At 41.7% G+C, this 25,161-nt stretch overlaps 1 protein-coding gene across 1 annotated transcript in view; it reads right to left on the minus strand.

The window, feature by feature from the left end:
* ADAMTS12 (ADAM metallopeptidase with thrombospondin type 1 motif 12) overlaps positions 1 to 25,161 on the minus strand; it is a 324,205-nt gene that overhangs the window by 57,793 nt on the left and 241,251 nt on the right. Inside the window, exons 15-16 of the mRNA XM_032763220.1 lie at positions 16,423 to 16,667; positions 14,880 to 15,021 (exon numbers count right to left, since the gene is read on the minus strand). Of these exons, the coding sequence (XP_032619111.1) occupies positions 14,880 to 15,021; positions 16,423 to 16,667 (387 nt within the window). The remainder of the gene's footprint in view (positions 1 to 14,879; positions 15,022 to 16,422; positions 16,668 to 25,161) is intronic.

The raw sequence follows: 25,161 nt of genomic DNA on the forward strand, positions 1-25,161 counted from the left end.
TTTCTTACTGAACAGTGTAGGGAGTTCTAACAGTGGGGTTATCAGTACCGGCTGGATTCAGCACAATTGGCATTCAGACAGTTAATAAGCAACTCAACTTTTTATGAGTTAGCAAACAACTCGTAGATAGCAGAGTGGAATCACAAAACGTAACCAAAAAGAATGCAAAATGAAATGGATACGCTAATCATATATAAAATGCTCAACAATCATAGATAAAAATGTATATAAGTAGGTTGGAGACTTAATCACTACAATCGTAAACTTTACCAATAGGTATTATAATGTGTGAATAACAAAGTTATATCTTTGCAGTTCTAATAAGTGGAATGATTTAGTTGGAAATTCATGCAATTTGTTAAGAAACATTACTTGACGTTAACTTAGTGAGTCGTGATAGCAAGAGTTGATACTAAAAGCTAGTATAACAGGAACCGGGGGTGGGGGGAGAGCTGAAATGACTAGTTGCAACTGTTTGAAGGTAGAAGTGTATTGCTGGAACAGCGAGAGACGACACTTTGAAGCCCCCTGCAAGGCTACAAGGGACAACGGGCTAGGAGAGGAGTTATTTAAGCACCACACGGGGGGAGATAGCAGTGGAGGAAAAACAGACAAAGTTAAGGGGGAAGAAACCACCCAAGGTGGTTTGGGTAAGTTCTGGCTGGCACCCAAAGGAAGTATGTAACAGAAGAAATCAACGGAGAAGCACACGAAGGGGGGGAATTGAAAGTCGGGGAGACCAATAAAACATGAACAAAGTATACAATGAGAGGAGAAGCAGCAAAAAACATCTTATCTATCGTTAACTCAAAACAACTAGGCAAACAACAAATATAACAATCAAAAGCAAAACTATACAACAACTATAGCGGAGGCAACAGACAGCAAACTATAAACAATAGGCAAGGTGAAGACTTACAAATTATTACGAGCAACAAAAGACAAGAGCAGTGAAACTTAACAGATATCTATAAATCTAAAAACAAACTATATACATTATTAAACTAAAAATTCAAGAACCTATGGTGTTGGCACCTTATGTGGTATGGAGGAAGATTCCCTAAGAGGGCAGAGTGGTATGATGCCCAGAGATGGTGGCGTGCAGCACGATGCGAGATACAGCTGGAGCAGAATAGCGCCAGGCAAAGACCCACCCAGGTAGTGGGCAGGAAGCTTGAGCGAGACGGCGCAACAAAACTCTAATTTTTAGCAAGCAAAGTCGCCGCGGAGTTTAGGAAGAGGGTTTTAAGACAGCAAAGACCAGTTTAGCTGGAAGTTTGTGGGTGGCTGGGGAGACAGAGCCAGCACTTAAAATATAAAATAAAGTATAGAGAAGTTTCACAGAGGGATTCTACAAGCCCCAAAGGAAGCAGCAAGAGGTAAAAGAGCAAGAACATCAGAAGGCTAGGTATTAGGGCAGAGTCTCAAAATATAATCAGGAGACTCCCCATGGCAGCAATTCGTTGGTCTTTATACAGTAAGGGGTTTTGTTCTATTATCCACAAAAGTGGAGTCACGCTCAAAATAACAAGGAGCGGGAAGGAGACCCAACAGTCCGGAACTCCCACATGTGAGCTGGAATCGAGAGACCAGGCAGCAATGCGTGACCTTTCTGATCGAATTGGTTAAGAAAATGTCTGTTGGTAAAGAGGCAAACTCACAGTGTGCGGAGGTATTCCGGCCAAGGAGGCGGTTCTTTTCGATGTTATGGAACGCCCACTCTGATCAAGTGGGAAGGGGAGAAATGAGGGGCAGGGACAAAACTGTAGGTGAGCACAGAGACATGTCCTGGGCAGACCGTCAGTAGGTGACTCAGTTAAAGTTTCACACTATAAGGTAAGCGGCGTATGACTCAATGTACGAGCACTCTCACAAAGCATACGTTTGAAGTAAAAAACAACAATAGGGCCTTGCATGCTCTGGACATGGTGGGCCATAACCCTAACCACCCGAGCCAGGTAATATAACAAGGTGATATACAGAGAACTCAAACCCTGGAAACAGGTAGCAGTGGCCAAACTAGCACAAGGACCACACCCCTGTTGAAAGGGCTAAGTGGCCCTGGATAAGGACAACTTACAGCCAGGGCAAGTGGGGCGAGCCACAGGAGGAGAAACAAACATGGAGGATGGGGAAGTCTGTAAGAATATCTACAAAATGGTAAGTAAAAGGGGGATAAGCTGTAGTTACAACGGACTAAATAACCACAAATAGGGGAGAATGATATCACGAGGTACATATTATCTAGTGCGACTATAACTTTTCGGCACCAACAGGAGTTAGCAACACCATGTTTATGTCACGCGACAAATAGTGTTACACCTGAGATTACATAATAGAAACTATATTATACAGTACAAGCACTCTATAGTTTTCAGTAATGCTCACAATGTCCAACAGCATCGGTGCTCTCTCTGCTCGAGTTTATTGGTAACAGGAACTTTGGTCTTACTCTGCTCATAATCTGAAGAGCCATTCATCCAGGTGGGCCTTTGACAATCTTTCGAACTGCTTACAAGGTATTTGAGCCACTCTATCTCATGGCTCTGTGCCTCTTCACAGCCATAGCGGAGCTTGTCAACTTCTATTCATGTGAATCAGCTACCAGTATCAGGTATTTGCACAGGAGAAACCCTTCAAATGCACCACTTAACGAGAATCAGGGCCAATCAGTGCCAAGCGGACTGTGCTTTTCTTCAGCAGCATATCTGTTGTATTACCGCGAGCTTACATTCACATAACCATACAAGGGGGTCGGTTAATTGCCTTCATTTAGCAACCTGTAGGCGAGGTAATAACTTTTATTGGAACCAACTCATGTTTGGTGTAGACAACGAGAAGCACTTGATGAGCTACACACCGGCCACGAGCATTTTCTACCGAGTTATGGGAAACAGCATACAATTAGTGAAGACACATACTTCAGTGTGCACTCCTTCCGAGACGAAGAAAAGCTCTATGGTAAGCTTGAAAGCTACATAGCCTGATCCACACCAGTGCTTAAATGTTCAGGTGTAAAACTTATATAACCTCAGAAGAGTACCCCACAAATTTAAATAGGTGATGGCATGAAGGATGTCACAAGTGGGGGGGAGGAGGGAAACAGTCCCTAAGAGTTGAGATCAACAAGATAAACAACAAACGATCAAACAGACACTAGTTATGCATAAGTTGTAGGGACAGAAATTCTAAGAGAACACAAACAAGATGAAATGGCCGAAATTTAGTTGCCATAGGATAAAAAAGGGGGTGGAGGAGTGAAAATTGTTGGAAATACAAATCGCGACGGAAACAAGGGAACCTAGCAAGACCCATAGTTATCTCTGGCCCACCAGCAAGCTGAATTGAAAGATATATCAGTGACTCAGAAAGACAACCGAATCCAGTCAGAAAGCTGCTCACCAATGACCAGAAAAGGGCCATTCCATGGGTACCAGTGGACACTAACAAACCTTCAGACTTGCTGGATCGCACAAACCCCATAACATTAAATCACCTGCCATCCAGAACACCACGTACCGAACTAGTGCGACTGTCACTTCCTATATGACCACACAGGGCGGTCACTAGTCTGCCTGCCCTCAACATAATTTACAAAAAAATGGATTGAGCTCAGATATTCCACCTAACCCCAAGAACGGATCACCAAAACATGACCCAAGTATGTTCTCCTACCGGGCCATAAAACAAATTTTTAACATCAACAACAAACATCTTGCCCAAAACCATAGAATAACCATGACAAAGTATAGATGGCTCCCCAATATGCCACCCTCTTCACATAGGCCCAAGGCATTGGAACGCATAAGAATCTGGAACGAGGAGAGGTAAATGCGAAACCCGAATTATATACCACGAAGCATACATTGATGAATTATCATCCGCTGGACAGAGCGACTTAAATCTTCCTCATAGATTTTACCCACAACAAGGGGCACATTGACGACCACCTTCCTGTCCAAAAATTCTGTGGGTGGGAAAGGCACTCCCACACTAGCATCGAAAGCTCATGGACCCGGCATACAGCTTCAAGACAATGAAGAGGCGCTATAAAGACACTGATATGCAGAGAACGACCATGAGATCTCAACCAACACCTACCTTCATGAATCCAGTGACCACCCCAAACACATCACCAAAAATTTGTATTTTCTACAACAGCCAGAGCACCCAGATATCTTCAAGAATACTACACCAGAAGGAGATAAAATTACCGGGTTATTATAACCTTAAACACACTCAAAACTGGCCTTCACCAAAATAGGGAGACTGCACACCAAAAGAGAGATAAGATCAACATCATGCGAATGGGTCATGCCACAAAAAATACACAATAAGAAGAATCTGCTTTGAAATAAAACCCTCTGTGACCGCAAGTAGAGTTTGATCAACCTACATTCCCACACTGGAACCCAGATGGGGTACATCGAAACAGCGAACCTTACATATCTCAATAACTCACCAGCCTAGGGGACTACCAATTCACTGAAAGAAATCATTCCTAAAACACCCTCTTCAAGCAACCCCACCACAATCACTCCAAGTCTCATCATCACAGACAAGCAGCTCCCCACAAACAGGAACAACACAGCACCAACCAACAGTAGGCAACACACAGCAAGACAATTTTCTAACCTACAACACAGGGAAGCACAAAGCAAACAATCTCAAACCAACTAATACACACAAGCTATGCACAAAATGGAAATTACACACACGACCCACCTCTCAACCATCAAACAGATGCAGAAAACTGCAAGATATCATTCTCCACTAACTACCAGAAAGTGATCAAACGCCCCACCTCTCTCATAACCTTTCAGAATCCATTCTGGGAAAAAACGCCTATCAAAACATGTGGTGTACCTCATTCCAGTGCACTAAAAGCCCCAATAACAACTAGTTGGGTGAAACCCAAGACAATCAATAACTCTTTCAAACCAATGAAAATAAATAAAAACAAAAAACAACATAATCACCTGTGGGTGAAACACAAAGCGATCACTTCTATATCCGACCATCAGTACCCCAATCTCAAAGGAAACCTGCTCACACATGTTCAAAAAGACGCAAGCCCTACCCATAGAAGCTTAATTCATTAAAGCTATTTGCTAACACTAAAAAATCATGGTCATTAGTAAATAGACACACCTAGATTTATGGCTATTACAACAAAATCTGTAGCCACTAACCACTTTGTTTTATCCTATGACTTTAAGAGTGTTAATGGTGCCCCAACTTTAAGGAATAGTGCAGCTAACTCTTATGCTAAAACTATTCTTCAGGGCGGTATTGGAAGCCAGTGTGACAGCCTTGGAAGAAGGCCAAGTCTGCACTTCTGACCCCCCCCATCATTGTCTATTGTAAACACCCTATACACTCCATCCCTCCGTATTCTATTGTTAAATTCCCACCACTTCCTTTTTCCTTTAATAAAGAAATTAATTGGCACCCCAGCTGTGTCGTAATTGCTCCCCAAGATCCCATATACCTGCTGGCAGGGACATATAGGTCTGTTGAAGGGGTCAAAACAGAATATGCTACTATGGGGTCAGGGATACGTATTGTATTTTAAATAAAGAGTTGTCAACTTTGCACAGATTCTTTAGCAGGTTTCAAGAAAATAAATTTAAATAGAAATCTATTAACAACACATAATAAGCAACCCATAAGCTTTGGGAAACTGATGAGTTTTTCCCCAATATTTCACACTTTCCCCAATATAACCATTCTACATATAAACAAACTTTAAATATTTGTTTCCTAATATTTCACACAAATTCTAATTATTTTTTTCATGGAATATCAGAGCCCTCCCATTTCACTTATCCATGAAGTTATGCAAAATGGCTTACAAAGATGGACATAGAGAAGATAGGATGCAACTGGAAAATCCAAAGGAAGAAAGGTTTGGATGGCGGCAACGGTAGCAGTAGATTGGAGGAGGGTTGATCATTGCTGAAAAAATGCTAAGAGAATTTAACAGAAAATGATAAACTTTCTATTGGTAACACTATTAAATTCAATTTTTTTTAGATAAGTTTCTATAAAACCCTCTTGGTTTCATCCCTATTCTGTTCTATGCGACTTTTCCATAATGATGTTTGGTTTTCGCTTTGGAAATCTAATGAGAGAGTTTGGCAAATGTCACTGCGAGTTGTAAAATGAAGGAAGTTATCAGAAATGCTTCTCTGCCCCTTTTCAAACTCAGACATGAATTATTCCCCTATGATGAATTATTCAGCATAGTTTCAGCTGCTGTAAAGCATTTTAAAGCAGAAGTCTGGTGCAAAGGTTGCCTCTTCAAACATGTACAGAAGCCTAGTTTACAGTGTGTGTGCTCTTATCCCCTCCCTGACCATTGACATCAGTAAGCTCATCTATTTCAGTCTTGTAGTTATTTCAAGCTGTAATCACACAAATACCATTCTTAATAGGGGCCTTAAGTGGATTCACTTTATTTGCAGAATCTGGAAAGTCCTGGGATTGTTCAGAAATTAAAGGTGGATATAGGCCCCTAATCTTTCCATTATGGATGTGCATAACTCACTTCAAAGCTAGAGGGCGTAACGTGCACATCAAGGTGCAAATAGATTCAGTGAAACAGTCTTTAAAACAAAACAAACAAATATTGTCATATTTAGTAACTATAAATATCCAGTGTTCTGTATGAAGTAAGTCAGAAATATCTCACACGGGCCCTGACCTATTCCACACTTAAGCATATGAATAATTTAAAAACACAAGTCCCACTGAAGTCACACATAATAAACATATTTAAATGCTTCTTTGAACTGAGGCCTCTAACAATTTTTATATAGAGGTCCTGCTTCCACCCAGCTATTTCTCCCTGATCTATGTCAGCAACAATTTGATGTGGCACTGGTGGACACCCACGTAGCTGCCGGCTGTGTGTGTGTGTGACAGCAGTCCATGGAGTTTGATCCCTATTGAAGAGATCTTGCTCTAAGTTCAGAAGCTAGAATATGTGTGGGAGTATCTCCAGGAAAGAGAACTTTCTGCTGGTGAAGCAGCCTCCTTCCTACACCCGTTGTCTCACTGTTGGTCCCACAGAGTGATCACTTAAGCCAGGTCTACATTAGGAAATTAGTTTGCTATAACAACGTTGTTCCGGGGTGTGAAAAATCCACACTTAAGAGCGACACAGTTAAACCAATCTAATCCCCTGTGTAGACAGCACTAAGTTGATTGGAGAATTCCCCCATCAACATAGCTAGCGCTTCTTGGGGATGTGGATTATAGACGCCATTGAAGAAGCCCTACCGTCAGCACAGGTAGTATCTTCACTGAAGCTCTACACCAGCATATCTACAGCATTTTAAGTGTAGACCTGCCGTCAGCTGCTTAAAGTCATTCACTCTCTCATTCTCCCAATCCTTCCATGCCTGACATTCTTATTCCCAAATATACAAAACCACTATATACAGAAATGGCTGAGCTAGCACTTCCAGTGCAATTGAGCTTTTTTGCATGCAAGTACACTCATAGGGGCATGAATATCCAACATTTGCGCAAACAGAATGTGTCTGCACCACTGTTCATGAAAAAGCAAACAAACAGTATCAACATGGATGGATCAAATAGTGATTTTTTCACGAACAATTTTCCCTGCTCTTTGCCTATCTCAGATCAATCGTGAGCTGGAAGGACTATTTTTGATGGGAGAGTTAGAACATGGTTAGAACATGGTTAGGTTGAGCTTTTTTGGATGTTCACTCAGAGCCTGAACACTTCCGTTGAAAGCGTCAGCAAAACTAAAAACTGAAAATGTAGATAAGAAGGGTCAGTGTTGGAAAAAGTCAGACATACACAGTGTGTGTCTGTAAAAGTATGTGTGTGATTATGTGTCTATTTGCAACTGACATGAACCTGATTGTGTGCATGAGTGCACGCGTGCACGCACACGCACACACACACACACATACGGTTGTTTTAATGTGTTTATTAGTATACGATGATCTTCTAGTCAACTTTAACCCACTTCACCTTAGCAACACCAGTTTCATAAATACAAAGATGGCTTGGATGTAGCACAACAGCTCTGTTATTGTCAACGACATTCAATTCTGAGTCTAAAATACCTTGCACTGCGCTAAAAAATAATCATTGTCTAAACCAAGAAACTAGTTTTATGGATGCTCAGAGAATTGTGGTATTTAACAGAGTTTGGAAATATTATTTCATAGTGGCCTCTCGAACCCACTGACAGGGGAAAAAGTGTGTCACATTAATTTAGTATGAAATAGGACAATACTTTTTGGTCTAGAAGGTCAACAATTAACATAATTCCTATTCTTCATTATACGTAATATGTTTAGAATAACAATTTCCAGTTTTCTACACTGGGAGACAGCTGGCATTTCCCAAATACACCAATAATGGTGCTGCTATTTAATTCTAGAAAACAACATCACAATCTGCCCTAGGTAAGGGGGCAGAGCAGGGTAGTGCCCTCACAGGAGCAGAGGAGAGTTGGAACTGTGATTCTCGTTTTCTCCTTGCTACAGGGGTGCGGTAGCGGGAACAACTGGCATAGATAAGCAGCAGTTTACTTCCCCTTTTGTGCTAATGCTCCACTGTCTTTGGCTGCTCACTTGCATGTGGCAAAATTAGTGGACCTGCTCAAGTGTCTTTCTCCATATATCTTGATCTATTATGATTCACCCCCTAACTGCCCTGAGCAGCTATATAGTGGCAGAACTCACCCTATATTTCAGTTTCCACCTTAGCAGAGAACTAGAAGTGAACTCCAGTAGTTGAAAAAAGGTAAATAATAAGTGGGGATGACATTTGTTAGAAAATCAACGAACAAAAGTAACCTAGGGCCATCTATTAAAGTGATCCAGCTGGTAGTCCAACAAACAGAGCCAAAGATCACAGGTGTTATCCAAGCAGCTTTTCAACCAGATGGTGTTTCCCAGGATTATAATTTTTTGCAGGGAACACTTAAGAAAATAGTTCCGCTAATCTTAAAGAAAACAAATCAAGCAGTTCAAAAAAACATTAATCTCATTTCATTGTTATGCCATTCATTAAATTAAACATCAAGCATTATCAGCACTTCCTTACTATGGTGATTGATGGGGGTTATACAAGTAACTGCATAACATTCAATCCAAGGGGGTTAATTGTTTCAAATAACCCCTCAAACGTAATTAGTTTATTTTTGCTAACAGGAAAAGAATACTGTGACTTATTGACTGACAGCAGACCAGTGTTCTGAGAAAGGTAAGAGCACATAATTAGTGTGGAAAATAAAATCACATTGACCCCAGGCAATAATTACCTAAAATGAAAGCTGTAACAAGCCAGTTCTTCAAACTATGGAAAACAAATAACCATAGCTGTTTTCTTCATAGGGAAGATTTAAATACTAGTACTAATAAAAACAATGAGGAGTCCGGTGGCACCTTAAAGACTAACAGATTTATTTGGGCATAAGGTTTTGTGGGTAAAAAATCCACTTCTGATTTTTTACCCACAAAAGCTTATGCCCAAGTAAATCTGTTAGTCTTTAAGGTGCCACCGGACTCCTCATTGCTTTTGTGGATACAGACTAACACAGCTCCCCCCTGACACTAGTATTAATATTCATCTTTACTGCCTTAATATACTTGACTTCACTCTAAATTTGTTACAAGATTTTTTGTTTGTTCCATTAATACCAAAATCTCATGGAATGCAATTAAAGTAACCAATCATTATCTGCCAGCACTCACAAAAACATCAAAATTAGAAAAGGAAAAGGCCAATGTCCTCTTAGCAATCCCCTTGCAGGTACAAGTTTGTCCCCCCACTACTTTATGTAGTCTAGTTCTACATGACTCAGGCAATGGAATTCCTACCACATCGCTCAGACGTTTCTGCCATCTAATAGATCTTATTGAAATCAACAAATCCAAATACAAACTTCTTCAAAGATGATTACAAGTAGGGTGACCGGATGTCCTGATTTTATAGGGACAGTCCCGATTTTGGGAGCTTTTTCTTATATAGGCACCTATTACCTCCCAACTCCGTCCCAATTTTTCACACTTGCTTTCTGGTCAGCCTCATTACAAATCTACCGAAAAATCAACTGACTTTTTACCATTCATAACATTCTTCTCCAAAAATATATTTTGTGTTTCAAAGAAAAGACCAGAAGCCTCTGTTTTGCAGAAATGCCCCTGGGATCTTCACTCTTTTATGCTCACTTTCACTTATCACTGCCTTCACGTCATTAATCTGTTTAAGATGATATTCCTTAAGCTTTACTTTTATTATCAAAGACATTTCTGCACCTGTTGTTGGAATCACCTTATGTTTCTTATTCTACTTTCTACAACAAACAATTTTTGTCTGATTTATAATTCTATACTGAACTGCAATAAAACTTTGATTTTTTAAGTTACCATTATGTAGAAAGAATTAAACAGATACAAGTTCTACAAAATGATTTCACATTAGCTGATTACTGAGAAACTGTTGGAGAAACATTGATTCCTATTAGTGCAGTACAAAACTGAAGTAAAAAAAAACAACCTAAATGGGTTAAAAAAACAATCAGTTCTGGTAATACAAAAAAACCCTGTATAGCTTTAATAGCCTCCATTGATGGTATGCAGGATCACTATAAGTGCTAACAATTGCTCCAGTGGAAAACACTGTAAAAATGCATTTTCCAGCTTGGTTTGTAGAAAAGGATGAAATTCATGCTAGATGTTATAAAAACCCATTTGCTGCCCCCTAAGCAATTTTAATAGATTTTAAGGTGATAATGGACCATTGTCATTATCTATCCTGACCTCCTATATAACAGAGACTAAACACCTCAATTTGGCTCTTCGATAATTAGAATGCTGTTATGATAACATCCTTGGAATTTCTAAATATTATAGACGGCAATTTCCTGACAGTACTACAGTCCAAGGGAAGTGCTAGGAGTCTGATTGCTTGAGTCATTTATAACTAGAATACGTAATCTAGGAAGGAACAAACTTGCAGCAGCCAAGTGACATCAACATTTTTCATTTCTACTTGTTATGGTTTTATGAGGGCAGTGTGATAATTATTGGCTTCTTTAATTACATTCCAACACAGGGAAATTCTACATTAACCCTCCAATTAATACATTAAGAGGAACTGATCACAGACAGGACCGGTGCTACTATTAAGGCAAACTAGGCGGTTGCATAGGGCACCAAGATTTGGGGTGCCCCCAATTTTTCTTTACAGCATTCCTGGGCTGGGCTGCCAGCGGCGCACTGACACGTGCGGCTCAGACTCCCTCTCCCAGCGCAGCGGCCACTCCATGCAATTATTGTCATTGCCGGCAGGGGCACCGGCGGCTGGGCAGAGCTCTGCTTAGCGCTCACGTGGCACAAGCCCGGTGATGGGCGCAAAAGCAGGGTTTCGGCTCAGCCTCCACGAGAGGTGAAAGTACGGCAACAAGGTCCAGTATGGCGTACCAGCAAGAGCCAGTATGCCGTGCCAGACTGCACCAGCTTCCGCGGCCGGGATTAAAAGGGCTCTGAGCTCTCCGCAGCGGCAGGGAGCTCCAAGTCCTTTAAATCCCATCCGCACCTCCGGCGGCTGGGCGGGGGCCAGGATTTAAAAGGATCGGCACTCCCCGCCGCTGCGGAGAGCCCAGAGCCCTTTAAATCTCGCCCACAGCTTCGGCGGCTGGGCTGGGGCTGGGATTCAAAGGGCTTGGAGCTTCCCACCACTGCAGGGAGTCCAGAGCCCTTTAAATTCCACCCGCAGCTTTGGCGGCCGGGATGGGGCCAGGACTTAAAGTGTCCGGAGCTCTGTGGCAGGCGCTGCCCTGGGCCCTTTAATTTGCCTGTGAGCTCCAGGGGCTCCCAGCCACCTCTGCAGCTGGGAGCCCCAGGTTGATTTAAATGTATACATGTATAATGTATGTGATTTATTTTGGGGGGTGGGGGGTGCAAGGTGGAAGTGCGCGTGTGCGTTCTAGAGATAATAGAGATAAATAATGTACTTAGACTTCTGTAAGGCATTTGATTTGGTACTGCACGATACTTTGATTAAAACACTAGAATGATATAAAATTAACATGATGGCACACATTACGTGGATTAAAAACCAGCTAAATGATAGATCTCAAACTGTAATTGTAAACAGGGAATCATCATTCAGCTAGTGTGTTTCTAGTGAAGTTCCGCAGCGATCAGTACTTGGCCCTATGCTATTTAACATTATTATCAATGACTTGGAAGGAAAAATAAAATCACTGATAAAGATTGGGGGAGTGATATATACTGGAGACTACACATCAATGATATGGAGCAATCTGACCCTTGGTAAGCTGCATGTAATGCATTTGATATGGCCAAGTGTAAAGCTATACATCTATAGGCATCTATACTTACAAGGTGTGGGACTCTGGGGGTGGGTCATAATCAGCTGTACAAGAGCTCCTAGTGCAGTGCTGTGCCCAAATGGGCTAATGTGATCCTGGGATGTATAAATGGGGGAAAAGGTAGGAGTAGGAAGATTATATTGTCTCTGTATTTGGCACAGAAGCATGCGATGGTCAGAAGAAATGCCATAAAGACACACAAAGCATATCTTAAGAAAACTGATGTGGACATCGCAAGCTGGGAAAAACAAGCCACCAACCCAGGGCCGCCCAGAGGGGCAGCAAGTGGGACAATTTTCCAGAGACCCCAGGCCCCACAGGGGCCCCCACGAGAGTTTTTCGGGGCTCCTGGAGTGGGGTCCTTCATTCACTCTGGGGGCCCCGGAAAACTCTTGGGGGCACTGGGCCCCTAGAGCTTCTTCCGCTCCGGGTCTTCGGCGGCAATTCAGTGGCAGGGGGTCCTTCCACTCCAGGACCCACTGCCGAAGTGCCCTGAAGACCCGTGGCGGGGGGTCCTTCCACCCTGGGACCCACTGCCGAAGTCCCGGGTCTTCGGCAGCAGGTCCCGGAGCGGAAGGACCCCCCCCCCACCGAACTATCGCTGAAACAGGGCCCCCCCACTGCTGAAGACCCCAGGCCCCCTGAATCCTCTAGGGAGCTCTGCACTAACCTACCCCAATGATGCCATATCCTTCATCAGACAGTGGCCCGCTTCAAGGAGAAGCGCCTTGTCTTCGGGTACATCCACACTACCCACCGGATTGGCAGGTAGCGATTGATCTATTGGGGATTGATTTATCATGTCTCATCTAGACGTGACAGATCAATTCCCGAACATGCTCCCATCGACTCCGGAACTCCACCAGGGAGAGAGGCGGAAACAGAGTCGATGGGGGAGCTGCGGCCATCAATCCTGTGCCATGAGGATGGGAGGTAAGTCGATCTAAGATACATTGACTTCAGCTATGCTATTCTCGTAGCTGAAGTTGCGTATCTTAGATCAATCCCCCCCAGTGTAGACCAGGCCTTCGAAGCTGAAAAGAGAGAGAGGAGGAAGGAAAAAGAAATTACTTTCTCCTAGCAGTCCGCTGGCCTGCCACAAAATGTCTGTACCTACTGCAGGTGGATTTGCAGTTCCAGGATCGGACTCCCGAGTCATCTCAGGACCCATATGTAAATCCATGGTAGAGATCATCCTTGAATTGAGGGATTGCCAATCAATCAATTTGGCACTGATGCAACCAATGCTGGAATACTGTGTCCAGTTCTGGTGCTCACGATTCAAGAAGGTTGTTGGTACATTGGAGAGGGTTCAGAGAAGAACCAAGAGAATGACTAAAGGATTAAAAAACATACCTTGCAGTGACAGACTCAGACTAAACAGATCGAGGTCCTTAACATAAAGAAGGTTAAGGGGTAACTGGATCACAGTTTCTAAGTACCTACATTGGGAAAAAAAAATTGATAATGGGCTCTTCAGTCTGGCAGACATAGGACTAACAAGACTGAATGGCTGAAAGTTGAAGCTAGAAACATTCACACTGGAAATAAGGTGCAACATTGATTACCCTCATTGTTAAACTAATTTTTTCAGCTAGGTTTGTAGAAGAGGATGAAATTCAGACTAGATATTATAAAACCCCATTTGCTGCCCCCTTAAGCAATTTTAACAAAGAGTTATGGTGGATTCTCTGTCACTGGCAATTTTTAAAATCAACATTAGATGTAGATATGTTCTAGTTCAACAGGAATTATTTCAGGGAAGTTCTATGGTCTGTGTTATACATAGGCTTGGAAATATTAGAATTGTATCGGTAAACGCTGATTTCACTGTACACACAAAAACCTATAAAAAAGTATTTCCGTTGATGATAACTGAAATCCACAGATAGGCAAAGTAAGAAAATGCTACTTGTGAACTTATTACAGTCCCATCTGAATGTATATAAAACATGCAATGTATACTGCATAAAACGTATTTACAGCCATCTTATAGATTCATAGATTCTAGGACTGGAAGGAACCTCGAGAGGTCATCGAGTCCAGTCCCCTGCCCTCACGGCAGGACCAAATACTGTCTAGACCATAAATCTTTATAAGCAGTGGAGAATCCTGTGGCACCTTATAGACTAACAGACGTTTTGGAGCATGAGCTTTCGTGGGTGAATACCCATTTCGTCGGATGCAAGGTATTTGTTGAATCTCAGGTATATCGTCATTATATATCTATTGTGTGACACTCCTCCACAAACGAGTAATTTCCCACAACTGTGAAAATTAACTTTATACAAATGGGGAGTGGGGGGATGCTTAAACACATCAATATCTGTCAAGATTATTTAAAAAAATAAGTCAAATTCTGCCAAACCTAGTGGTGCAAGAGGTCAGACTAGATAATTACAGTGGTCCCTTCTTGCTTCATAATCTATTAATTTATAGAGTAAATCAGATGACAGTGAATGAAAAGGATAATAAAAAAACCCATATTTTTAACCTCTTCCACATGTTACACTGCAATCCGTCCAGCCTCCATATTGCCAAAAATATTCTGGGTCCCCTACTTCATTCTCAAGGTTTCCGTCTTTATGTATAGTGTATTCATACTTTATTCCGGGGTTATTTTCCTGAAAAAGTAGCTAAAAAAAAAAAGATGTGATTACATTATGTACTTGTCTGTGATTATAACACATTGGCCCAAATCTTCAAGAGTAGAGTCCAAAGTATCTGCAGATATTTACAGGCACCCAACCTGGGAACGTATGACTCTTGAAGCATGCCTGCCCTTGAGAAATGTATATATCAACTCCTCATTTGTGCACAGATACGGGGAGGGAGTAGGTACATTTCAATGTGGGGTGTACTAAAGCAAGCAAATACTTTTGCAAGCATATTTGTGAAAATTTGGGCCAGAGCATATGGCTACCTATCAATTACAAGACAAGGCTATGCAAAATAACCAAATGGAGATAATTGACAATAGACATTTTATTAACACCTATATTTATATGCAAATTTTATAAATGACAGTGTCACAACCATATAACACCTGTTCCTTCCAGTAGCTCAGCAGACAGCAGTATATTTATCAAAACATTGCTTTAACATTGTTTCCTAAATGTCTCCTTAAATAAAGAGGAAAATTCTTAGCAGAAACAGGCAGTGAACAAGTCAAACAAATTGTTCATTTACTTTTGGCAGATAACAGAGGCAGAGAACGAGCTAATCTTTAGGGGATAAAATACTGAAACAACTCCACAAAATGGTTTACTCCCACCCAACCAGGCAACACTGAACACTGACAGAAATCTTATTTCCCTGCTCTAAGTCCCCTAATCTAGACGCTGAACATGGATCATCCACTAAACCCACTTGGGCACATCCTTCCCATACATTCCAGGGATGGGAGTGGGGCACTAGTAGGTCCCATTCCTTCCTCCCTTCTTTTTCTCTGGTCTTATGTTTAATACATATCTCTGGTATACTAAGTAAACAGGAAAAAGGCAAGTATCAGAGGGGTAGCCGTGTTAGTCGGGAGCTGTAAAAAGCAACAAAGACTCTGTGTCGCTTTTTACAGGAAAAAGGCAGGATTCAGAGAGACAGACGGCAAAAGAGAAACTACAAGTATCTTCCCCAAAGTAAATATTAGTTTGATATATTTAAAGCTAGACTGGATAAATCGGCCGAAGAGCTATCGTAGGGAGCACATTTATATAGTGGGCATTGAATGATTAAATAGGTCTTTCCCTCTCTGGGTTTTTGGCCCCAGTTCATCAAGTACTCAAGCATATAACTGATTTTAAGTAGAGTAAACAAGAGTACTCATGTTCTTAAAGGTAAGTACGTGCTTAAGTAATTCTATTGAATCAAGGCCTTCAGTTGTATGACTACATTCAAAGCCAAACCAAGGTAAAGAAAGAATTTTTGTTGGAATACTAATGGAGTGAATGAGTTATTTTTTCCTGCCCTGTTTTCAAAGCTCCAGATCATTCTGCTTCCAGACAGAGTTATCAGCTTCTGCTGTCGACCTTCTACTGTACCTGTATCCACACTGACTCATTGGTGGGTCCAGATGCTGTCAGATTTTCGAGATCTCCTTTTCTCTCATATTGAAATGTTGTTCCAGCCACTTTGTATGCTCCATTCCACTGAATAATAAATCCCCCATTTAGGTAATACTTTTTTGGGTCTTCACTCCGCACTGCAAGGAAATTTCCTGCTTCTGCCACTTCTACTACTCTTATGCCCCTTGCTCCTTTTGGAATCAGTCCAATGTCAACATAGCCTACGGAGACAAGACAGGTTCATTTAAATGATTATTGTTACAACAGAAAGTGATTATACATTACTTACCTTTTTAAAATACAAGCATCAGCCACACTTGTAAATATGTAAGGTGAGCACAATATCATACAGTTTAACTTTCAGTAACTCCTTTTAAATCTAATTAACAGGGCCTTTCAATGCAAAGTCTTCCAGAGTTGCAAGAATCAATTCGAGGACAGGAATACACTTATTATTTAGGCTATCAGAAGACATATCAAGATTCATTCTTCTCTGAGGTACTACACCAGAGTAAATATAGAGGAACTCCATTGAGGGTGGAATAGATGGCAACATCTACCATAAATACTGTGACGTGTGAAACGGGTCACTGTATATTTCAGAGAAGAAAATCTGTGGCAGTTGCATTAAGTCATGATGCCTCCTATGGGGAAGGATATTTGAAACTTGCAGGAAATGTTATCAGCTGTCACCACCGTAGGAGAGGAGGGATACTGGACTTTGGGCACCAGCCTGGGACTTGTGAGATCTGGATTCAAGTCCCTGCTTTACCACAAACTTCTCGTGTGACCGTGTGAAAGTCATTTAGCCTCTCTGTCCCTTAGTTCTCAATCTGTCAAACAGGGGCAACAACACTTTGCTGCCTCACAGGGGTGCTGTGAGGGTAAATCAATGAAAGACTGAGACACTGAGGCCTGGTCTACACTACGCGTTTAAACCGATTTTAGAAGCATTAAACCGATTTAACGCTGTATCAGTCTACACTACGAGGCCCTTTATATCGATATAAAGGGCTTTTTAAATCGGTTTCTGTACTCCTCCTCAACAAGAGGAGTAGCGCTAAAATCGGTATTACCATATCGGATTAAGGTTAGTGTGGCCGCAAATCGATGGTATTGGCCTCCAGGTGGTATCCCACAGTGCACCACTGTGACCGTTCTGGACGGCAATCTGAACTCGGATGCTGTAGCCAGGTAAACAGGAAAGCCGGGAATTTAGATTTTTATTTCCTGTTTCCAGAGTGCGCAGCTCTTGATGAGCACGGTGGCCAATGCAGCCAAATCCAAAAAGAGCTCAGCATGGACTGATATGGAGATTACTGGATCTGCACATGTATGGGGAGAAACAATCTAGTTCTATCAAAGCCTCGTTCAGAGCGAATGCCAATAGTCAGGTTTGAAAAAAAATCTCCAGCCTACCGATGCGCGTGAATGCGTAAGAGGAAGCCAGAGACTCATGGCGCTCTGTGGAGGGGGGGGTGAGTTGAGGATCAGCTATCCCACAGTCCAGCAGTTCCAAAAAGTATTTGCTTTTACTGAGCTCCCAGTGCCTGTCGAGTTCAAACACATTGTCGGCGTTGGTTGGGTCAATACTCTCATATTACTCCCCCCCCACTGAAAGAAGCAGGGAAAGAAATCGTTTTTCTAATTCACCCTATGTCTATGAATGCTGCGGGTATGACGCGATGCATGAGCAGTGAAGTGCAGTATTCGTCCTTCTCCTCCCTGAGTGGCAGATGGTTGCAGTAGGATGTAATGGTCCTTATCAACCGTGAGTTGCTCGATGCTTTGGATACTGCTGAATCCCTCTGCGCTGGCTGCGGTGAGGCTGCCGGTGGGGGGACTGGGTAAATAGAGGAATGATTCTGTCAATCAAGTAGATGACGAACGGTGGTAACCAGGTATCATCATCCGTAGGGGGTGAGTCTTCAATCAGCCCCCTCCCTTTCATGTGTAAAGAAAAGATTTGTCTGCTGATATCATTAGCAGTGGGGTCTGCTGGGCTCCTCTCCCCCCCCTGCTTAATGTCTTGCTGGACTGTCATAGCCCGGCGCTGCCCCCTCATTTTATCTCACTGACAAGTCAATGTTCTTATTTCTGCATTCTTTATAACATATGCAAAAATGGGGGGACACTGCCACGGTAGCCCAGGAAGGTTGGGAGAGGAGGGAAGCACGAGTGGGTTGTGCTGGCACCCTGTGAATGGCATGTTGCTCATCATTTCTGTGGGATCTGACACGGAGCAGCTGTGCTCTCTGATACACTGCTTCCCTAGTACACTTGCCCATATTCTAGCAGGACTGACTCTATTTTTAGAAACCATAAAGGAGGTTGACTCCGGGAGTCATTCCAGTTTTGCTTTTGTGGCCCCGGCAATCTCAGCCAGGGCACCCATGAGAGCAGAACAGTACAGAGGGACAGATAACGTCATCTCATTGCCATTTACCCAGCAGCAGTCGGTACAGAACGACTGTACCGTCTCTGCTATCATGCAAAGCAAATGAATGCTTGCTGTGTAGACTGGAGTAATGCCTCTGTCCGTGGCATCCAGTCTACATACGGTGACGTGTAAAAAAAAAGAAGCTGAACGGGCTCTGCTGCCATGCTATGAGCGTCTTGCAGCGGCAATCCGGGAAAAGGAGTGCACGCGAAATGATTGTCTACCGTTGCTTTCCCGGAGGAAGGAATGACTGACGACATTTACCCAGAACCACCCGCGACAATGATTTTTGCCCCATCAGCCACTGGGCTCTCAACCCAGAATTCTAAGGGGCAGGGGAGACTGTGGGAACTATGGGGTAGCTATGGAATAGCTACCCACAGTGCAATGCTCTGGAAATCGACGCTAGCCTCGGACCACGAATGCACACCGCCGAATTAATGTGCTTAGTGTGGCCACATGTATTCAACTTGATACAATCTGTTTTATAAAACCTGTTTATGTAAAATCGGAATAATCCCATAGTGTAGACGTACCCTCAGATACTCCAGTGACAGAGGCCAAATAGAGGGCTGTGTTTTCAGCCACCAACAGAAAGCCCAGATTTTACCAACAGGACTCAAAATTGAGTGTGGTCATGTGCTGAAATAAGGCAAGTTTTACTTGTAAAACTTCCCAGGGTAGACCAGGATTTAGAATTAAAATCTCCTTGCCTTACTCACACAAATAGTCTTAATGGCCTCAATAGATCTACTCATGTGAGTTAAGCAAGCAGGATTTGGCTCTAAGCCATACTGAGCAATCTTTAATATCTATCTTGGGTGCTTATCTGACACTCATTACTATGGTATCGGAGCACCTCAGTCTCTAATGTATTTATCCTCACAACACCCTTGTGAAGTAGGGAAGTGCTAAACAGTAAGTTTGGATTCAAGCTTCTTTAGAATAATGTTTGTTAAAATTAGTGTTAAAAATACAAATTTAACAAAAATTGGTTAAGCAACAACTCAGAGACAATTATTTTGGCATGGCCCCTTCTACTGTAGCTCAAAAACTTGGTTGGTTTTAAAGTGTACTGGGACAGTTTGATAATATATTTTTGCATTCTGGTCTTTGTATTACGTTTATTTTCTTTTGACCAGCTGAATTATCTTCTGATTTCCCAAATGCCCGCACTAATTCCCAATGAATATTGTGCTGCTTTTGAAAGCAAAGCTAATCAGCTGCAGGTTATTCAGTTGTTCCCCTTTAAGATGCCATGAGCTGTTTTCACGTAGTCATCCAGGTTACACAGCTTAGGGCATGCAGCTCAGTCTGACCAGGATCTGGAGATCTGAGGGTACGTCTACACTGCATGATTATTTCGAATTAGCTTAAACTGATATTACAAAACAGATCTAATAAAATCGGTTTAGCGCGTCCACAGTGGGATCACGAAATCGATTGTTTGTGTCCATGGTCCAAAGCTACCATCGATTTCAGGAGCGGTGCACTGTGGGTAGCTGTTCCTCAGCTATCCCATAGTTCCCACTTCCGTGTTGAGAGCACAGTGCCTGATGGGGCAGAAAACATTGCCCCGGGTGGTGCTGGGTACAGCCTCACCCCTCCCTTTGTGAAGGCAGCAGACAACCCTTTGGCGCCTTTTTCTTTTCGCGGATGCATTGAGCAAACACGCCATAGCACAGCAATCATGGCCCTAGAATCACAACGGTATCCTGACTGTTGTCAACACCTCGCAACTCTCTGGCCAGCAGCATCAGAACACCAGAGGTGACATTTACAGTACTCAAGAATATTTATTTTACTTCTCTTCACGTGCTGGGGAGGGGGAAGAGACTGACGACTGTTCCGTGCACCACGCAAGACACCGTGTTATTAAGCTAAACATTGGGCGCTCCCAATAATGCCAATGTTTCAGAGACTGCTGTGGAGACTGTAGCTTAGTCCCTCATTACCCTCCCTCCTGCATGCGCCTCCGTTGAGTCTTGGTTCCGTTACGGTTGTCACGATTTGGCACTGCTGTGTCTGGAGTTTTATTTTTCACACCTTTGGCATTTCCCTGTTCTTTAAGGAGCTCTGATAACAGATTGTCTCACCATACAGCATCAGATAGTATCTAGTTTATTTTTCAAACACTTTGGGGCGTTTCCTTGTTATTATTAACGGCAGTCTCTGTATACTACACGATATGTCTCCATCTCTACAGCGATCAGATTAGTATCTCGCGTAAGGTTCAATTGCCAGGAGCTATCTTTGCATTTGAACTGCATGCCACCTCGTGCTGCATCAGAGCTGGACAACTCGTGAACCGAATGTCATTTCTAATCTCGGGGCTTTTCCTGTTTTACGGAACTGTCCGCATCCGGAGTTCGGTATGCGCCGAGCGGTCAAGTGAGTGCATGTGGTCTCTAGGAGGCATCCATGCAATTTCGTCCACACGTAACCCTAATCCGAGTTATCACTTTCGAATTTAGACGTACTCCTCTCGTCTGGGAGGAGTTCCGAAATCGATTTAAGGAGCCGTTTAACTCGATATTAATGACGACGTCGTGTGAACGGGTACAGCGTTAAATCGGTATATCGGCCATTAAACCAATTTAAAGTTGCAGTGTAGACCTGGCCTGAGACTCACCAACACAGTCAAAATGTCAGAGCCATCTAGCCCACACATTGGAGTATTAATATTGATGGCATTATAAAAGCTCTTTGAACTGAGCAACTCACTGAGGCAATTAACCTCTCCCCCACACACTCTTTTTGAAAAGTTGAATGTATATACTCCTAACCACTGAAGGGAATGGAAATGTCATAATTAAGGTATGAAGAAATGTATGCTATAACTAAATGTATCTTAAGAACCTAATCCTGCAGCTCTTGTGAAGCCCGAACTCCCACTGGAGTCTGAAGTCTTGAATGACCTTTCATACTAGAGATAAGGTGGGTGAGATAATATCTTTTATTGCACCAACTTCTGTTGGTGAGAGAGACAAGCTTATAAGCTACACAGAGCCCTTCTCTGTGCAAGAAAAACTTCTTGTAAGCTCAAAAGCTTGTCTCCCTCACCAATGGAAGTTGGTCCAATAAAAGATATTACCTTACTCCCCTTGTCTCTCTAATATCCTGGGACAGACATGGATACAATAATACAATATTTTCATATTGGTGTAATTCAGGAGTAACACCACTGAAGTAAATAGTCCCACCACCGTAAATGAGAATAGAAGTAGGCCCGTTGACATCTACTTCTTATACCAGAGTCAGTCAGCTCACTGTTATCCTACCCACCCTCTTGTTTGTCTGTTGCCACCTGCTCTCTCACGTTTGGACCAGTATAAAAAAGCGGCCATTTGCAAAATTCAGCTCAATTTTTAGAAATGTGTCCTTCCTACATTTTGGAGGTGTTCTGTGGTCAAGATTTGGGTCCATCACTTAATAATACACTATTGTATCTGCTAATGTACCGCCTGCATGGGTAGAAAAAAGTACACGCAGTAATACACTGCATATAAAAAGGTAATTAATAAAATAAGTGTTAGCAGTAGGAATTCAGTTCAAGATGGCATTTCAATCATGAGAAGCTTTTTGAGATGTGAGGAATCGAAAGCATTTTTCAGGTGAAATTGAGTTCCTTGCACTACAGTCCATATGAAAGACTCAACTGATTATTTAAAGCGAATATGAAGCTCTTCACTGCATGATTCAATAGGTGCACATCTGGTCTCTTGGCAGATTTGAAGACGTGGAAAATGTACTGCTTCAGCAGCATAACTAAAAGAATTATCTCAGAAGCCCAGCTGGACTTGTCTTTGAATGACCCATTTAGATCAAAACTATATTAACTTTCCTTTTCTATCACTCTGTTCCACTAAAAGCAGCATAACATCTTCAAACTTACTTTTGGAACAGATGGCAGCATGTACACCTGGCTTTTGACCCAGTTTTGTTAAATATGCTGAACGGACAAGCTAAAGGTCTTTAGACTTTACATGTGCTGTTTAATTATCAGCCCTATATAATTTCTTACTATAAAAGAACTATACTTACTATAGAACTCTAAAAGCAGACATAATCTTTAGGCAAACAAAGACATGGAGAGCACTGGAAATTCAAGTAATTATTTCCCTGTTTTTTTTAATGACAGTGCAGTATCAATGCTAGCCTTACACAATCTTAGAAAATTAGACAACAAACTCACTATCTTTCTTTCATTCTTTCTGCAGCAGTGTCACTCAGTTTCTGCACATAAAATATCTGCACAAACTTTTTTTTAATGCACTTCCATGCTAAAGAGATTGTATTACAGGACTTGCAGGAGGTGAACTGAAAAATGCTATTTCTTTTGTTTATCTTTTTACAGTGCAAATATTTGTAATAAAAATAATAATATAAAGTGAAATCAATATATTTGAAAATGGCAAAAAAAATCCAAAAATATTTATAATGAATTTCAATTGGTATTGTATTATCGTTTAGCAGTGTGATTAAAACTGATTAATCGTGACTACTTTTTAAAATCTAGTTAATTTGTTTTGCTTTAATCGCTTGAATTAACTGTGATTAATTGACAGCCCTAGAAATTATGGATAAACCGCTCATGATTTTAAAAAAAATGGTTTAATTTTGTTCCCTCAAGCACATTTTGCTTATTTCAGCTCTCTCTGCACTGAAATAGGTATCCCTGTAACATTCATAAGTTATATAGTAAAATAAGCAAGGAAAGCTTTTAATATGGAACACTGATCCAAATCCAAATATGACAAATTGCGTTAGAACCAGAAGGTGTTACCTGAAATTTGACTCCTGTCTAGTGTGTCATACAGGAAGCATAAGGTTAGATTCCAAATGTCATTTACATGATGCAGACAAGATCACCTGGTTTAAGGAATTCTGCAATTTTTAAGCAGGAAAATAAACAGGTGGAAGGGACTGCATGTTTTGCCATCTTGATCACCAGTAGCAGATGATATTTTACCAGTACATCCAGTATTATGGTGCTTTTTCTAGAACAAAACCTGTTTCTTCAACAAACTTGAATACAGGAAAATATATTATAGAAAAGGAAAATACATTATCTATGAGAATATTATTTTCCAACTGTACAACTAATTACATTTTTAAAACCTGATTGAGCTTAAAAGAAATATACAAAAGGTCCCATGAAAATTCTGGCCCCATGAAAGTCAATGGCAAAGCTCCCATTGACTTTAGTGGATTTCACACAAAAGCTATTTCAATATGGCTGGTCAGTATTATGTTCTGGGCAACTTTCTCTCCCCTCCCCTTAATTATTTAGAGACCTGTTTTCCTCAATAGATCAATAAAATAAATGATGAAGAGGTGTGTGAGCTGCCTTGTACCACATACTAAAAAGACAAATAATGGTTCTCTGTTTGTTTGTGCAGCAACTCACTGAACACATGATCTCTGAATGCAAATACAACACTAACTTGCCATTTTAACAACAACAAAATGTGCTGTATGAGATTATAATACGCAATTAAGCAACAGCTCCTTCTGTTGTAGATAGGTCTTTGTATATATACAGTAACGTGAATGACACCACATATGAGAGTTAATAGGTTATCTGATTTAAGAAGGAAGGTAAAATAGACTTATCAGTTTACTGGATACTAATTTGCCTTAGAGGCAGGACACATGTGGGGGATATTTAAAGATGACAAATTAAAAGATTTTAATCAAATAGCATTTTAAACAGTATGATGCTACTAAGTCTGCAGTTGCAGATCATCTAGTTGCAGCTTCGCTGGGATAGAAACAATATTTACCTTTTCCTAGAAAAGAAGAGAGCGTATAGGTTAATTGTAGAACTGTACCAAATATGGCAACTGTTCCTTATCTCTGTTTTCAAAATTTGCCTTCAGAATAATTATGTTATCTTTCACTGCCATTTCTAAACAAACAGGTATAGCAAGTTCTCCCATGTTACTATTAACCTTGATCTGTATTCCAAACAGGAGTTAGATTTGGCAGGGGGGCATGGCAGGGAGGGGGAGGGGGGGATGACAGGGGCGGGGGCAAGGTGATGGTATTCTTCCACACTCCTGTAAAATAAGCTCCAGCCAAACAATCTGCTGCCCACTGTACATGCATGCTCTCTGGGCTGGTTGGGCTTTGCAATTTCACTGGGGGTTCAGATATAATCAATGCCACTGCTCGGCTCCTTGTATGTCCCATATGGCTCCCCGTTGTGGGGCCTTAGATACCCCATTGGGTTCTGCTAAGTTCTTTGGGTTTCGCTGCTTCTTCATTGGGAG

The sequence above is a fragment of the Chelonoidis abingdonii genome, chromosome 6, assembly GCF_003597395.2.
Source record: "Chelonoidis abingdonii isolate Lonesome George chromosome 6, CheloAbing_2.0, whole genome shotgun sequence".
NCBI classification, from domain to species: domain Eukaryota; kingdom Metazoa; phylum Chordata; order Testudines; family Testudinidae; genus Chelonoidis; species Chelonoidis abingdonii.